General features: G+C 41.4%; 2 protein-coding genes across 10 annotated transcripts in view; one reads left to right on the forward strand and one right to left on the reverse strand.

Moving 5' to 3' along the window:
* LOC142384308 (pleckstrin homology domain-containing family A member 7-like) overlaps positions 1-4,217 on the forward strand; it is a 127,663-nt gene extending 123,446 nt beyond the window's left edge. For all 9 annotated transcript variants that reach the window (XM_075470451.1, XM_075470456.1, XM_075470452.1 and 6 more), the window contains 4 exons: positions 1,437-1,610; positions 1,932-2,065; positions 2,327-2,460; positions 3,854-4,217. In XM_075470451.1, coding sequence (XP_075326566.1) covers positions 1,437-1,610; positions 1,932-2,065; positions 2,327-2,460; positions 3,854-3,876 — 465 coding nt within the window. In that variant the 3' untranslated portion in view covers positions 3,877-4,217. The remainder of the gene's footprint in view (positions 1-1,436; positions 1,611-1,931; positions 2,066-2,326; positions 2,461-3,853) is intronic.
* A 387-nt stretch (positions 4,218-4,604) lies between these two features.
* LOC142384309 (NLR family CARD domain-containing protein 3-like) lies at positions 4,605-17,630 on the reverse strand. Its single transcript, XM_075470461.1, has 9 exons — positions 17,575-17,630; positions 15,240-15,391; positions 14,035-14,089; positions 13,656-13,875; positions 8,333-10,145; positions 7,923-8,090; positions 6,826-6,993; positions 6,689-6,735; positions 4,605-6,568 (listed from the first exon to the last, which is right to left on the reverse strand). Exons 2-9 carry the CDS (start codon positions 15,365-15,367, stop codon positions 6,003-6,005), a joined length of 3,165 nt encoding a protein of 1,054 aa, XP_075326576.1. The 5' UTR covers positions 15,368-15,391; positions 17,575-17,630; the 3' UTR covers positions 4,605-6,002.
* Between the last annotated feature and the right edge of the window lie 348 nt (positions 17,631-17,978).

The following is a 17,978-nucleotide window of genomic DNA, read 5'->3' on the forward strand; positions in this document are numbered from 1 at the left end:
GAAGTGAACTGTTAATCGCCACCTCATTCTGTGTAATTGAGAAGCAACACACAACTCTTTTCCCTTTTCTTTTCTATCATGTAGAGATTTGCACTCGACAATAAAGAGTTTCTTGCTTCTGAACCTCTTGGCTGTTTTCTTCCTAATCTGGTGGAGGTTTGATGAATGCGTGTCTGCATGGTTTTCTCTCTCCTTGTATCCTTCTGTATACGATTGATTGTCCCGAGCACAACAAGGCATGGGATGCAGTGTTTCTCAGAGCATGTGAGCAAACCGACACATCAGACCTGCTGCCGGCTACTGGAGCGGGAAGGATGCATGCATGGCTTTGATGCTCCTTGGATGATTACCCAAGTACCGATCACCACACAAACACGCCTACACAACAGCTCGTCAGACAACGAGAGTCCAAATGTTTTTGTATAAATGTGCTGATGTACATTAGAGAAAAAGATGTGTGATTACAGCTTCTAGAAGCACAAACCAATCGCATCCCTTCTGTGGTTAAAAAAAAAAAATACACCCACCAATATTTGTCTATACATACAGATAAAATATATACACCCGCCTCTGGCTGCCTTACAACTAACTCACTGCAGTGACACTACAGACGCAACCAGAGAGCTGACTCATATTGTACACCGATACGTGCTGTAGAGACTTTCAGAACATCTTGGAATAGATTTTGCGGACTAGTGAGACCATGGTGGAGGTGACCCTGTTCATACAAACCAAAGAGTTTTCAAGTGTCCATTAAAAAAAAAAAAGCTAACTGTTTTATAAAGAGATTGCTGCTTCCTTTCCCGTCCACTGCTCCGTGTATGTTAGAGTTTAGTCAAAGACGACTTGTTTTAAAGTCCCACTCTAGCATTTTTTTAATCCCCTAAAAACCCATCCGTGCTCCTCGTGATTGTGCATTTTCTAAAAGTGCGTGTTTTGTAACACAGAGAACATCCCTTGGACTTGTTAGCAAAGTGAAAAGGATTTCAAACAAGTGGCTGGAATCAGTAAAATCTTAAACATTTTTGCTTGAAAAGAATTCTGAGCAATTATGAAAGATCAGAATTGATGCCAATTAATTTGCTACGAGTTGAATAACTGAATAATTAACTAATAAAGCGTAAGCTCTGAAAAAACCACTATGGTCTACAACTAAAGGCTTTAGCTTCTCACATTAGTTTATCAACTAATGATGTCTTAATTTACTCTTCTTCTAGGATATCTGACGGCACAGTGTTAGGAGGAAACATAAAATCCCACATTTCATACTTATCACTTCATTTAATGTTAAACATGCAAAATCAGTCGGATATAATTCAAGAAATACTGATGATGTTTGATTAAACTGTTCTCCTTAAAAACAAAGATGATGCAGGCAAATGTATTTTTTGGCAGTCCTTCGGCTAACTCTAATCCTGACTTCTGCCCCTCGCAAGGTGTTTGACTGGCGGGAGGAGAGACCTGGAGCCGAAGGCCAGAGCGATGAAGGCTTGCATCACTTAAAAGAGAGGGGGAGGATGCCGTCAGACGGCTGGGTGATAGCAACGGCCACACGCGTACAAGAGGTGGACGTGGAACCTTTCGACTATGACCTGGACATCAGCCGAGAGGTAGAAGCACATCTCATTAGTCGTGGAAAAACAGATGACAGTGCTGCTCGGGCAGTTTGTGGATAGAGCCGGCAGCACATGAGACATTTTTCTTCTTAAAAGTTCCACGGCTCTAATATTTCAGGTTAAATCTGAACCTTGCAGTTCTTGTTTCAGTCTTGTTTTGTCCTTCAAATCCATTTTTTTCTCATGAAAGAAAGGGTTTAGAGTACATGAAATAATAGTAACAGAGTAAATATAAACCTTCTGACCACCTGTCTGTTACCCAAAACCAGCCTTTAAAAAAAAGGGGTGGGTGTCTTCTGTCTGTCCAATGTGCAGCTGTCCAAACCGCAAAAGGTTCTCATCCCAGAGCGTTATGTAGAGTCTGACCCAGAGGAACCTCTGAGTCCCGAGGAGCTGGAGGAACGATCCCGTCGGGCCGAGCGCATCAAGACCCTTCTAGCCAAGTCCAGGTACACAACACTCAGCTGTACCAGAGAGGTTTTGTTTGTCCACTGGGGCTAAACTAATCTACAAAACTGTCTCTGCTCTTACATGGAGAACACGCTAATATTTTAGTTAAGACCGCCTAACCATCTAACGATAATACATTAGAAACCGTTTCACAGTGATTATTTTACCACTGGTTTATTTAAAAAAGGCCATTAGGAATGAACTCTCTGAATTAATTCACTAATAGTCTAATGGTCTAATAGTTGTGTTTGTCTTTTCAGTGTTCAGAACATTCAAGCATCGGCGCAGCTGGACTTCAGCGAACTGGATTCAGTTCTGCAGCAGCAGGAGAAAATCAGGAGTGTGTCCCACGCGCTGGCCTCAGAGGCCTCACGCAAGAGCAAACTGGTCGCAGGTTAGTCAGTGACACGCGCAAACTTTACGCTCTCGCCTTTTTGGAACGTGATACAGGAGCATCAGACATTAAAAAGCACGAACCTTCTGGAGGCACTTTTACAATCCTGACTTATTCAGAGAACATCGGCTGTCAAACAAGCCCATAACTAAGCAAGGCAACCGGAAATGTGGAAAAACCTCTGTTAGGTAGAGCAAAATCACACACAGTGAAACGAAACGCAAAAGAAGGTTTAGCAAAAATAAGTCTCTGAACTACATCTCAGACTGGCAACGTGTGATCACATCATTGTCCCTGGTGTGTAGGGACTGAGTGGCTGGAGAGATGGTGAGCATGTCCGGTTCAGGTAGACCGTCCCTGACCTTCCTCCTTTGTTGTGAGGACTCATTGTAATCATTCGTGTGTCTGTTTGTTTGTTGGCCAGAGGGTCTCAAACCCTAAACTGGAGCTTTTTTTTTTCTTTCTTTTTGAAGTAATTTGCAAGTGATATACCTGATAGACACTTGCCCTCCTTATTTGAGGCAAGTCGCCAGAACATTTGTGCACAGTCCTAAGTTATTTATTTCTGGTGATGGCCAAGTCACAAAATCAGGGGCAGGTTTCACAAAGACTTCCGACTTGTTTGAATGGTGTGAAGTTGGTAGATCAGTCTGATGTAATTTAGACTGACACAAAAATAAAGACTTATTTTGAGACAACCCACCATATCTACCCAGGTTCAATTTAGAGTAAAATAACAAGTTTTACTTTTATTGATCTGTTTGTATTGTTACATATACAGTATGACTGATGCAGTGCATAGGGCCTAAACATTATGGAGTAATTTACCCAGGATCCATTGCAAATTAGTCCTACGCAAGATATTCAAGAACTAAACGAGTTAGAGGCGCATTCAGATGTCTAACTGCAGTTAGTTTGTTCGAGTTAAGCCTCAGTCGGTCAGTCTTTGTGAGACCAGTGCCAGCGAGTGGCTGAGGTACAAAAAATGCTGTTTTGTTGAAATGTTGCCTTCTGGTGTTTTGGTGCAGGTTGTGTGTGTTTTCTGTGTTTAAATAAAAAAAAAAAAAATAAAAAAAAAAGAAAGAAAAGTACTTAGACACATGCAGAGGGATTTGTGCACCTGCTTTCTTACTTGGGAATCTAACATTGCTCTGCTGTGAATGAGTCTAATGTTTGACCCGAGTCAGACTATTGTAGAAAATCACTGTCATCGTTTATTTTATCACACATTTAATCAAATAATAATGAAAATCACATCTTATTCAAATTAAATATTCGGACACACATCAAACGTGCGTTTAATCTGTATCGGCACCACAGCTGCAAACTAAAAATGTCTTTTGTCTATAAGTAAGTTCTACTGATGCAGCGACTTTTTTCTTCTTCTCCTCAGCCAAAGCAGCCGCAGAGCACTGAAACACAGGAGCGACCGACGGAAGCATCAGATGGAAGGATCGCTACACTTTTCAGCAAATTAACTTAAAACAAATTGTTTATTTTTTAATGAAAGAGCACATGACACAATTTTAAAGAGTTTTTGATTCACAGCTTTCAAATACTACCCAGTTTTCTTGCTTCTGCACTCTGATTGCACAGTTCAGTAATAATTCATAACCTGAGTGGGTTGGAATAATTATAATTATTGTTTTTTACCTGCTCTGGAGTTAGGTCTGTAGTTTTGAGATGAGTCAACACGCTCAGATTGCTGTGGAAATGTTTGGACAGAAATCGCTTATTTATTACACTGTTTGGCTTGAGATGTGTCTGCTGTCATTTTTTCTCAACACTGCCAACCAATGAACAGAATTGCTGTCGGTTAACTCGAGTGCACCTGAAAATCTACAAAATCATCTGAACACACACGTCACTGAAATAAATTTAAAAAAATGGAGAATACAGAAGATTTGCTGTTTGGGTCGGTTTTGTTTCAAAGTGAACATTTACAACATCTTTAACTCAGATTATACTTTTATACTTGCATCTGCTTTCTCAGTGTTTCCATGACTAATGCCAGTTGATAGAGAGTTTCACTTTAATGGTGAACATTAAAGTGAAACTGACTTATCCATCGTGAGCTTAACTACTAATACTGTAATACTTACTATAGCATGAGAAAAAGAGCCAAACAAAATAAGTCATCAGAAACATTTATTTGTTTATTTAGATTTTTATCTGACAGAGATATTTACAACCCTTTATATCATTTAGTAGACTTCCACTGTTGGATGGCAGCCACTTAGGTACATAGTGACACTTACACTTCCCTGTTTGGTCCTCTGAAATAAAAAAATGGCAACATTTGTATCTTTCCTACTAATACTAATTATATTTACAACTCAACTAAATCCTAGTTTTGATTCAGTTGCCCTGATTTATAAAGAAAAAAAACGAGTGTGGGGGGGGATAGGAGCCATTAAAGTTTATTTTGTTTTCTTTGATGGAAATGGAAAGAAAATAAATCGCTGATACGAGTTCATGTAAAAATGATGCCTGTCAGCAAACGATTAGCAGCCAGAAGTGCTACAGTATGGGACTTAGTCGCTACAAGGAGTGTTCAGTGCACAGAAATGACAGCAACATGCTGCCTGTGGAGAAGGTTTAACAACACGCAGGGTGGGCATGGGTGTATTAGGATACTCAAAACTATATTTACATTCAGGTTATTCAATCAGTTTGGGCTTAAGTTTGACAGCTCATCAATATACGGCATGTGAAATACTCTGTCTTTCTTTCATCAGTAACTGACCAGGTTAAAGTTCTGGAGCTGATTTCAAGTGGGACATTTGGATTTGGAGGCTGTTTCTGTGAAGCCATGGCATGAGGTCAAAGGAGCAATTGCCAGTTGAATCGGGCCATCTTTAGGCTGCAAAAGTCAAATCTGTCTAAGAGGGTTGGGACATTAGGAGTGGTCACAGACGATGACAGTGGTGGATGATTTCAAGATTATTTCTTTAGTGGAGGGAAGAAATACTGAAGTGTCTTCTGCAGGGAGCAGAAATGTCCTTCTCTAAGCACATTGAGTTGCCTGTGGTATGAAATGCGCTATATAAATAAAGATTGATTGATTGATTCTCTAAGTCTACCATAAAGGGACGGCTTCACAAGAGGAAAAACAGAGGTGCAAATCATTCATAAACCTCTAGAACAGAAAAGGCAGAATAAACGCCGTCTGCTCAGACTCGGCTGTAAAGCAGACTGAAGGAAGTTCGAGTTCCTGGAAAGAAGTTTCTACATAATGAAGCGCTGTAATTCCTAATCTCTTTCCCCACTTTGAGTGTGTATACTCTCAATTTTAAACTGACAGTCTCAACTGTAAGCCCATATTTCTTGAATAATTTACATAAGTCGTTAGCAGATGAGATAAACACTATGTCAGTGCCCAAACATAAACGGCCTGATGTATTTACACTACTCAAACTGTCCTCCAGAATTTGATGTGAAGTATACTTACTGTTGGTTTATAGCATACAGTTTCTGACACAAAACCCTCTGAAGTCCCTTCATTTTCTCCATTACATTGGTCTTTTTTTCTCAGCCTTGATTTATTCTATGTTCGCAGGCATTGAGGGGGATTTCGGGGTGCACAACGTTAACATAGAACCGGCAAACCCTAGCCTGAAGCCTGGATACAGAGGCTCAGAGAATTTGGTGCTGAAAGTGTGCAGGTGAGTCGTAGACTGCGACGACACGGCATAAAAGGACAGAGTACCAGCTGACCAGTCTAAAAACACTCCAACCCTCCTGGAGCTGAAGTAGGGGACAGATATGGGCGCATCACTCTTATTGTACCAGGCAGTGTACTTGCCGCGACAGTAGCGCAGACTCCAGGACTTTTCATTGTAGCCGAGGACAGGTTCGTTCCCTTTTCCCTTCCTGCTGATTCCTTTATAAGCTACTCCTATGCCTATCCAGTCCCCGCTCCACTCCACTTCCCAGTAGCAGCGGTCCTGCAGGCCCTCTCTACAAAGCACTTGTCCCCAGTCTGTGAATCTGTCCGGGTTGTCGGGGTACGGCTGAGCGGTTTCCATTCGTGTGATTTGTTTGTTGTCTTCAGAAAAGGACAAGTGTGAATCGGCCGTGTTCAGCTCTAGAGTCAGCTCGCGTGCATCTGGCAGCAGGGAGTGACATAAACATCTTGTTTCTCACAAACTTTAAGGTTAACATATTTAAGGATCAACAGTTTGACTACATGCGATAGCAAAATAGTCCACGAAAAAAACCCACTTACATTTCTTTAAAGCTGATTTTAAGTAGCACTCTCCATTGCCGTCCAACCTAGGAAAAATCAAAGATGTTTTAGGGTATTTTTCCCTTTTTTTTTTAAAGTGAAAAATAGTCTTTGAACCAACTTTGGATGTTTAATACCTAACAGAGAGGCGTTCATTGTTCTTCTGTAGAGTGGACAGCAGCTCCATCCCGACTTGGCCTGGGTGATTGTAACTCAGGTCCAGCTCCTTTAAGTGAGCGGGGTTGGTCTTCAGAGCTGTAGCCAAAACGTCACAACCGGTCTCTGTGATTCCACAGAACTGTAGCCTGAAATCAAAGCAAATGCATTCGAATTCACCAATTGTGATCTCTAATTTTATCTTTCAAAATCACAGTAGAACTGACCCAAGATACAAGTTAAAGCTATGGTAGGTAATCCTAGAGAGCTAGCAAGAGAGCTAGCAAGATTCGAAAGTGTCCACTCCTCTAAGCTCCACCCCCCCCTCCCCATTCCGTCAGTGCTTCATCCAAAGCCGGTGGAACCGCATGCGCACATGGAGCAGGGAGCCGGCAGAGGGGGGCGTAGGCAGAAAGCAGAGGCATCTGATTGGTTTTTTGTAGGCGACCAATCCGAGATCAGCGGGACGCTGATCTCGGATTGGTCAGCTTTTTCTCAGTCCTGCAGCTGCCACAGAGGTCTGATTATTTTCGTCCCTTTTTCTAAATACATCTTGTATAGATTTCTCTCAGGATAGACGGACCATTTCACCCAGTATTACAAAATGTGTTTCTGAACAGGATTACCTACCATGTCTTTAAGTTAAAGCTATGGTAGGTAATCCTAGAGAGCTAGCAAGAGAGCTAGCAAGATTCGAAAGTGTCCCCTCCTCTAAGCTCCACCCCCCCCTCCCCATTCCGTCAGTGCTTCATCCAAAGCCGGTAGAACCGCATGCGCACACGGAGCAGGGAGCCGACAGAGGGGGGCGTAGGCAGAAAGCAGAGGCATCTGATTGGTTTTTGTAGGCGCTCCAATCCGAGATCAGCGGGACGCTGATCTCGGATTGGTCAGCTTTTTCTCAGTCCTGCAGCTGCCACAGAGGTCTGATTATTTTCGTCCCTTTTTCTAAATACATCTTGTATAGATTTCTCTCAGGACAGACGGACCATTTCACCCAGTATTACAAAATGTGTTTCTGAACAGGATTACCAACCATGCCTTTAAACAGTCATATATTTATTCTGCACTCATTCCCAACCTCAGTTTTTCCAGCTGGCACGTCAGAGTTGCCAGCCCGGCGGACAGCAGTCTCACGCCTGCATCTTGCAGATCGTTGTCACTCAGGTCCAGCTCTTTCAGACTTGAACTACTCAGAAGTGATCCAAGTATTTCACAGCATTTCTCTGTCAGGTTGCATTCTTTAAGCCTTCAAAAATGAGAAACAATGTGACTACAAATTTAGCCATATTGTATTTCAGGTGGCTGATTGTTTAGGTTCAAGACAACAAGAATATGAGAATATTTTTCATCTCAATAAAATGAAAGTAGAAGCACCATGGTGTGTTTCTTGTTACAAGTAAAAGTCGTGCATTCAAATTTATTTTGAAGCACTTTATACAGTTAAGTGTACTGCACATCATCGTTAGTATATTGCCCGTCTTTACTTACAACACTACTTTGGCTTCTTTAATCACCGGTAACAGCCTCAGCAGACCCTCCTCTGATCGCGAAAATTTCCTCAGGTCAAACTCAACCAGCGGTTCCTTTGACGTCAGCAGGACACAGACCAGAGCAGACCACTGCGATGGTGACAGCTCGGTCTCCGGCAAACAGCCAGAGCTCATGCACCTTTGGATTTCCTCCAAGAGAGACTGATCATTGAGCTCAGTTAGGCAGTGAAAGAGGTTGATGCATCTCTCTACGGGGGGATTTAGCTTGATCTTCCCCTTGATGTACTCAATAATTTCCTCCTTTCCGTCTGAACTGCTCCCCATTGTGATGAGAACACTTTTCAACAAAGTCTGACAGGAAGTCTGTGAGAGGCCAAGAAGGAAGCGGAGAAAAAGATCGAGGTGGCCGTTCTGGCTCTGCAGGGCCTCATCCACTGCACTCTCCAGAAGGCGGGTCGCCTCGCCGCGCACCTCCTGGACTGTCGAGGCTTCTTGTGGATTCAGCAGGTTTTGATTTGTGGAGACGAATGTGTGAAAGACATACACCGCCGCTAAATACTCCTGAATGCTGAGATGCACAAAGCAGTAGACCTTCTCCAGGTGAAATCCAAAATCCATCTTGGAGATCTGTGTGAACATCCCTGAATATATGGCAGCATCACTGATGTTGATGTTGTACTTGCACAATTCGTTCTCATAGAAGATCATGTTGCCCTTCATCAGATGCTCAAAAGCCAGTTTTCCAAGCTTCAAGATCATCTCTTCGTCGATTTTGACCTTGGACTCCGTTTCCGATGCCTCACCTCCCGCTGAATACTTTCGACTACCGATCACTGAGTTGTACACCATGAAGTGAGTGTACATTTGTGTCAGCGTGTTGGGCATTTCTCCTTTGCCCTCATTCTTTCTTTCCATTTCTGTCAAAATGCTCTGCAGCACAGTGGCAGATATCCAGCTGAAGACTGGTATGTGGCACATGATATGCAGGCTCCTGGTGGACTTAACATGCGAGATGACTCTACTGGCCACGTTCTGGTCGGAGATTTTTTTCCTGAAGTACTCTTCCTTCTGGGGGTCGTTGAACCCTCGTATCTCTGTCACGCGATCGACGAGTTCAACTGGAATGCGATTGGCAGCTGCAGGTCTGGAGGTGATCCAGATGTGGGCAGAGGGGAGCAGGTTCCCTCTGAAGAGATTTGTCAGGAGAACATCCACGGACGCTCGCTCCGAGTCACAGCAACACGGCTTGTTGCTGGCAAAGTCCAGGGGAAGCCGGCACTCATCGAGACCATCGAATATCAGGACGAGTTTGTACTTGCCAAAACTGGAAATTCCAGACTCTTTTGCCTCTGCAAGAAAATGATGAAGGAGCTGTGTCAGTGTGTTGAGGCCCTTTATCAGATTTAGTTCCCGAAATGGAAGATTGATAAGGAGTTGGATATCCTGGTTGGCTCTTCCTTCTGCCCATTCCAGATTAAACTTCTGCACAGAGATAGTTTTCCCAATGCCGGAAATTCCTTTAGTCAGGATGACTCTGACAACTCTGTCTTGTCCACAAAGAGGCTTAAAGATGTCTTCGCATTTGATCGGCTTGTCCTCGATCGATGCGGCCCTGGTTTTTGCCTCAATCTGTCTGATCTCGTGTTCATTATTGATAGTTCCACCGACTCCCTCTGTGATGTAGAGCTCTGTGTAAACCTTGCTGAGAAGCGTCTGGTGCCCATGCTGTGCCACACCCTCGTAAATGTATTCAAACTTTTTCAATCTCCGTCTGAGTTTACGCTGACAGACGTCAAGCTCACCATAGACGGCTGTAAGATAAAAAACAAGAACGTAATGTCGGTGCATCAGCTTCAGCGCTGAAACCTCAAAATCATGCGTTACAGTTGAGTGATAAATGAAAATAAATTCTCTATTGAAGTTTCAGGACATGACAAAATTATTCTAGTCTACACCAGGTCTTAAAAGGAGAAATATAATGGAAAAAAGAATGTTTTCTTAGATTAAGAGCATAATAGACTTGGGTGTCTGACGTCACTACCTGTTCAAAAACACAACCCCGGCATTTTGTTTAAAAATAACTCACTCAATAATCAGATCTGCAGTGTAAACATGTGTAACACGTCGTGCTAACCCCACCTCTGCTAAGTCTTAGCCTCTGAGCCCTGCCCACTCACATTCAATGTGCTGAACCGATGAATCTGTCACACCTTTCCTCACTTTACTCTCTTTTTCCCCCAGTTTAATTTCTCAAATGATAGTATGTACATGTGACATTATTGTGGTAATTAACTCGTGTTTCCCTGTTCCAACAGGTATCCTTTGAATGGTGTTACAGTGTTTGTTGTCCCCCTCTTTTCTGTCCTCTCAAACCCCAGCTGGTGGAGGCGGATGGCCACCCTTCCTGAGTCTGGTTCTGCCAGAAGTTTCTTCCTGTTAAAAGGGAGTCGTTCCTTTCCACAGTCGCCTCAGGCACGCTCAGGACGGGAGATTGGACTGAAGACAAGTTTCGGTGGAATCTGTTGGTTTCCTTAGCTAGTAATTTGTTTTTGAATTGGCTCTATATGAATGAATTGGATTATTTTATAAATAATTATGATTACAATGAATTGAATTCCAATTGGCTTGAATTGGACATTATTATTTAAGTGTCTTGAGATGACATTTGTTGTATTTGGCGCTATATAAATGAAAATTAATTGAATGGGCAGCAGCAATTGCTTCTCTAAGACCACTGCTGATGTCTTTCCTCCTTGGCATTGTGTTCAGTTCAGAGCGTCATTGTCCCTCCAGGGGAAATTTGATTTGCAGTGCAACTAGCACAACAACAATAAATAAAAATGTGACATAAAACAATGTTGCAGAGTACAGCACAACCAAACTTGATTTGAACAATCCTAAACGAAGTAAGAATATAAATATCAGAGAGTATAATAAAGTGTATAAAAGATAAAAGATGCCACAAGAACAGTGCATTTAAGGATTGTGCAAATTGATTGCACGTGGAACAAAGGAAAATTTATACCTATTTGTACGTGCCCGAGGTAGCTTATATATCCGTCCAGATGGCAGAGAAATGAATTCCTCCAACAATGGGTGATCAAGGCTAGACAAGATGGACCGAGCCTTCTGTAAGTCTCCTCTGTCAAAGATCTCTGAGAGAGAGAGCTGCTGCATGCCAGTTATCTTATTTGCGTCTCTCACAATTTTGAGCAGACAATTTTTGTTTTTAACCGACAAATTTCCATAAAATGAGATTAAGCAAAAAGTTAAAAAAGACAATTTTGGATTACTATAGTGTATGACTTCGGCGATCGATTTGTGCGCACGCCTGTGGAAAACGGAAGCTGAGAGAGGTAGGTGCGCTGTTTTTGAAATCTCAAAATGTATCATGTCTGTGCTAGCTAATGGTATGGTTAGCCCCTGGGTTGAATTGTATTGCTACTGACACCACGGCCAATTCGGTAAAACGTATTTTGATACACGTTAAGAGCCTCAGGAAAGGTTAAAAGCTTGCCCGATAGAGCCCGCTTTCATGGAAATCAGCGCAATTGGACAACTTTGCGCAGCGGGCATGAAAATTTCTCGTGTTATTTCCCTTTGGCCAACTTTCCTGGGTCTCCAACAGATGGGATATGTTTGTAAAATAGCCGGAATTCTCCTTTAAGTCATTGCTATGAAATTTCTCCTCAATTTTTTGTTTATATTGTAATTTGACCCTCCTAATTTCATATCCAACTTCTTTTTTAGCTTCTGATTATTCTTCTCTGCCTCCACCATGTAAATAGGCCTCATGTTTCCTGTGCAGTGCATCCTTTACTGCTCTATTTAACCAAGGTTTGTTATTGGGAAACACCTTCACATGTTTGTTTGGGATAACAGACTCCTTTAAATACCTTACATAAGAGGATATCACCTCAGTCTTCTCATCAAGATCAGAAGAGTTAAAAACATTCCAGTCCGTACATTCGAGGGCTCCTTTGAGCTCATCGATCGGTCCACATCTCCACCTGTCTGGTTGTTCTCTTGCCCTGTTTGAGGAGTGACTTGTAGGTGGGGTTAAAGCAATACTATGTAACATTTCTACCTTAAAATAACAGCTTGAAAAAAATTGTGCAGCTAGAATGAGTTTTATTATTACGATTGGCCTGTCTCCTATGCCCTTCGGGGGTCTGAGTTGGAATAACTGCGCTATGTAACTTTGCTGGACCGGCCCGGGAGCTGAGCGGAAGTACTTCAACTTGCTTTCTGGCACACCTCCCGCAAAAACAAATAGACTCCTCTCACGCTCCCAGGTATAAGGCTAAGCTAGCGCAACATTGTCAGTACGATCATCATGGCAGAGGCACCGAAGAAACAGAAGAAGACGTTGACTGATGAAGCAAGGAGGAGAAAGAGATTTACGACAGTGTCTAACCGTACATTACCTCCAAGCCTGTAGGGGGAGCTCCATAATGGGCTTTTTGAGAAGTTACATTGTATTGCTTTAAGAAGGATTGTATTGTGATCGGACGAGCCAACGGGAGGGAGTGCAACAGTCTTATAAGCACTCTTATTTAAACCGTAACATAAGTCTATGGTTTTGTTCAATCTGGTGGGACACGAACGTCTCTGTCAAATCGGATCGGCACACCGAAACCACCGCGTGACAAGTCAGTCTCCGGATCTGTTGATGTAAGCCAGGTTTCGGTGAAGGCCATAATGCATGCATCCCTAAATTTCTCCAGGTGGATGACGTTGGCTTATTTCTAAAGGACTGGGCGTTGCAGAGTAGTATCGAGGTGAGTGGTATACGTTGAAGTTTCAGACGCTTCAACCTCTGTCTGACTCCTCCTCGCCTTCCCCGTTTCCGCCTCTTGCATTTCTTTTTATCCCGATTTGAAATAATGATTTCCCGGGATCACACAGACACCGAGTCACAGCAAACAATGTCCATATAATAATGAAATACAAAACCTCCATGTTTGGGAGAGAGAGCTTCAGGGTGCGAGGGTTGAAAGCCCAATCAAGTTGGTTGATTCCTTACTAACAACCTTAAAAACAACACAAAAACGATAAAACAGGACAGACCACACAGCCACTGCCTGTCGCCACACGCGCAGCGCCGTTCAGAAGTGCTTTCGACTTAGTTTGTGTTCAATAAATATTGAGACGGTGTAATACACCATGTTTTGTTGCTCATCTAATTTTACGACCTGGTAATGATTTTTTCAATATGTCCTGATTTATAAAAGCTAAAAATTGAAAAAGGCTATAGTTTCAGGTTTTTTTTTTTCATACGACGGCTCATCTTGGACCTTTGTACTGTTTTTCATACTTACATTTCTCCAGTTTGTTGGCAAGCCCTCTGTGCCCCAAATCATTTAAGACATGCAGTGTAATCTTCAGAGCCCCCTCACTGGCACCCACGTCAAGTCTTTCATCGTCAACAGTCAGATTGTGATATTCCCTCTCAGAAGATGGTGATGGGTGTGGAAAGAGCATCCGTTTATACCGCCTAATTTCCCTGATAAGAATGTTCACACTGTGGGCCTCCGCCAACTGCAATGACGAAAGCAGAATTAACGCATCTTTCATACAAACCTACGTTTGAGTATCTTATTAAATATCATATTAAAATGGACTCAGCCTTTGTTTTTTATTGTTTTTTCCAAGATGATCTCTTGGAAATCTCGTGCTGCTCTATTATACATAACCCACCTGGAATATGGCATTTCCATCCATGTCTGTTGATTCTAGACAGTCATACTGGTGTCTGAAATCAATATCGATACGAGTGTTAGTTTAATTGTGTTGTGTAGGAAAATCATTGGTTGACCGAATAGAATACAATGATTTGTAAATCTCATAAACCGATATTTTGTTCACTATAGAAACTTGAAAACATATCAAATGTTAAAAGTGAGAAATTTTACTATTTCACAAATATGCATTAGCCTTTCTTGAATTTGATGTCAGCTAATAGATCCAAAAAGAAAAGAAAATTCTGGCATGGAAATCACTGCATGGGCTCAGGAGCACTTCCAGAAATCATTGTCGATGCACACGGTTCAACATACCATCCACAAATACAGGTTTAAAGCTCTATCATGTAAAGAAGAAGTCACATGCGAATACGATCCAGAAACACTGACGTCTTCTCTTGAAAGACATACTTTTAAAATGGACTGAGGCAAAGTGGAAAACTGGTTTGTGGTCAGGAAAATCTAAATGTGCAATTCTATTTGGAAATCATGGACCACGTGCTTTCTGGACTAAAGGAGGGGGACCATCCTGTTCGTTATCAGTGCTCAGTTCAAAAGCCTTCATTTCTAATGGTTTGGGGATGCATTAGCTTCCATGGAACTGGCAACTTTCACATCTGGAAATGCGCCTTCAGTGGTGAGAGGTACATACAGGTTTTGGAGCGACATATGTTCCCACCCGGATGACATCTTCTTTTAATGGAAGGCCGTGCATATTATCAGCAGAACAATGATAAAACACACACTGCATCTATTACAACAGCATGTAGTAGAAGAAGTCGAGGTGCAATAGAAAATATTTGGCGCATCAAGAAACGCAAAATAGACTCCATGACCACATCCGCTCCGCGACTGAAAACCCACAACACACTGCACTGTATGTACCATCATCATCTTCATGGTGAAGTCATGATGAGCATTCACAGAGGAATTGTTTGTCATAGACCAACAAGAAGAAGACATATTTGAGTTTTCAAAATAAACTGAACTGCAGAGAGAAAAATAACAGCATGCGACTCTGCCACATCACCTCAGTTTAAACATACAGCTGCACTGCAATCATCTAAACAATGCAACCATCGCAGTGCAGACCATATCTAAATCACCTCAACGGGTTTTACATGTGCAATCACATCTAAGAGCCATACAGATCCTACGTACCCGTCAGCTGTTTCTTTGGAAAAGTTGGGACCAATCTCAATGGAGACATCGCTTTTCATGGACATGCAGGATGAGGCAGGATACTGCTGCCTCTCGGGACTCTTTTTGATCTCTTCAGAAGCATCCATTTTCCTGGCAATCTGTTTTATTTTCTGTGAAACGGAAGTCATTATTTTACTCTAAGTACAATAATGATAATGGGCATTTTTACACTTTAATGCAACAGCATTATTAGACTAATGCTATAGAGTCAAACAAAAGAAAAAGTACACACTCTTTCAATTGTAAGGTTTTAAGTTGGGCTGCATGACATTAGGAAAACATGCAATACGTATTATTTATATATATATATATATATATATATATATAAAAAAACACCTTCCAACTGAGAGAGGACTGGACTTTCTTTTACCCTTTACACGTTAAATGTTGCATGATTTAATAATAAACTTATATTCTAGTGAAACTATAGATTCAACATGAAACAACTGACCCAACCAAATAACTTTAAAATTTGCAATAAGTTAATCAGCACAAAATAAGACAGATTGGGTCCTAGTCCTCATACCCAAGAGTCCCCTGAGAGCCACTACCCTAAGTGGCACGACGCTGAAGTTGGCATCCGATTCACCAGCCTCCGATTCGGAATGGGCATAAAGGGCCATTTCACTGCATTTTGATCGGCCAAAACAAGGTCCTGTATGGAAACTACATTACATAGACTGCACAAATCTGGATGGAATTATTCTAAAGAGGGTGTAGATTCATTAAAACTTTGTTTGGGATTTGTGAAACCTTTTTCTGATTTGTGAAAATGCAGAATATGGCCATTCCATAGCATTTTTGGTATTCTGATCACCCTAAACTAGGTCATGTATGGAAACTACAATAATTAGACTGCTCAAATCTGGATGGAATTATTCTAAAGAGGGTACAGAGTCTTTAAAACACATTTTATGATTTGTGAAAATTTTATTTGGTCATTGAAAATTCAAAAAGGTCAACTGCGCTTTCTTTCTTCTTTTCATTTGGACCATCCAAAACCAGAACCTGTATGAAAAATAATTAAATATGGGTTTAATCATTCACCACATGATATAAATTATATCAAACACACTTTAGAATTTGTGAAACCTTACTTTGTCCCAAAATTCACAGAAGTCCTCGCCTCCCCATGTTCATCTTTATTTCCATGAGGATCTCCTGTCTTTCACTACATAGGAAAAAGAAAAAGTTCATGCATTTTACATCACTAACTACTTACAAGTCTTCTTCACTTGTTGACTTTATTCTCACATTCTTTTATCTAGAAACAATGACTTCTCTCACCTTTCTTCCATCTGCCCGTGGTCAACCTCTGCCACCGATTCAATCCGTTTCATTTTTCTGACTACTTCCAGAGCCTTTATTGTTGCCTGCATCAGACACCCCATAGTCCAACCATTAATATGCCCTATTCTGTATTGGATGCTTTGATGAAATCTGCATCACAAATTTATTGCTGTCATCTCATTAATCTTTCCACTAACATGTGCCATCATTTCAGACCCTGCTTGTCTTCTCCTGCTCCCATCAGAGTCATCTTACCTCCCATCTGAGTGCAGACAGGACCTTCTTCATCCCTTTATTAACACTATCTTAGATTCCATACAGGACCTAGTTTAAGGTGATCAGAATGCAAAAAAAAAACAAAACAGTAAAATGGCCCTGTTTTGCATTTTCATAAATCAGAAAAAAGTTTCACAAATCCCAGACAAGGTTTTAATGAATCTTCAGCCTCTGAAATAATTCTATCCAGATTTGAGCAGTCTAAGTAATGTAGTTTCCATACAGGACCTTGTTTTTGGCTGATCAAAGTGCAACAAAAAAAAATGCAGTGAAATGGTCCTTTATGCCCATCCCTTTAATTCGCGAATTGGAGGTTGGTGAATCGGATGCCAACTTCAGCTTCGTCTTCGGACGCTTTTGCGTACAATTCTTCCTGTGAAGCTCAGTGTGTACATAATGCAGGAAACATAACAAACCACAAGAACATGACTTCCTTGTCAAATGGTGTAACATTGCATATCTAGCTATAAGCATGACGTCCCAAGGCAACCGGCTTATACTTTCATTCATATAAAATATGTGTAATGTGATGAACTCTCTGGCGCATATAATTAAAATTTCGAAAAAGAACGACTGCCTGACTTCTCAAGCGAGCTGCATTCAGCAAGCTGAAAACTATAAGCAAATGAGTTATTCCTACAATATCAGTCAGTAAATCCAGTAATATAACATAAAATAATCACATAATAACAAAATTATGTAGCAGGAGCATTCAAATATGTCTTACCTGCTTTTCCTGGTTCCTCAGCCCGACGTGTAAAGTTTCCACTTTCGCTTCACACTCTGTTTACAGTTTACACTGCTGCGCGTCTGTTCTGGATGATTCATTCTGAAAGCGCGTGACTGCGCTGGGTGGTGTTCAGCCCTTTGGGTTAATCGCAAAGATCCGAACTGGGCTTAAGTAACAATTGCATTAACTCGTTTTTGACCCGTGCACATTAAAAGACAATAATTATTTGCATCAATCTATTGTTCAGTTACTTTTTTCTCCCTGTGATTGACCAAAGAAGCAAAACCATGGCCGTTTCCAACAGGCAGGCTTTTTAAATAGTTAGTATTTTCTCTATATGATATATTATATTATATGTGGTATAATATATAATATGGTCAATCTTTTTTCTTAGTTTTCTA

The sequence above is a fragment of the Odontesthes bonariensis genome, chromosome 7 (genome assembly GCF_027942865.1).
Source record: "Odontesthes bonariensis isolate fOdoBon6 chromosome 7, fOdoBon6.hap1, whole genome shotgun sequence".
Lineage (NCBI taxonomy): Eukaryota > Metazoa > Chordata > Actinopteri > Atheriniformes > Atherinopsidae > Odontesthes > Odontesthes bonariensis.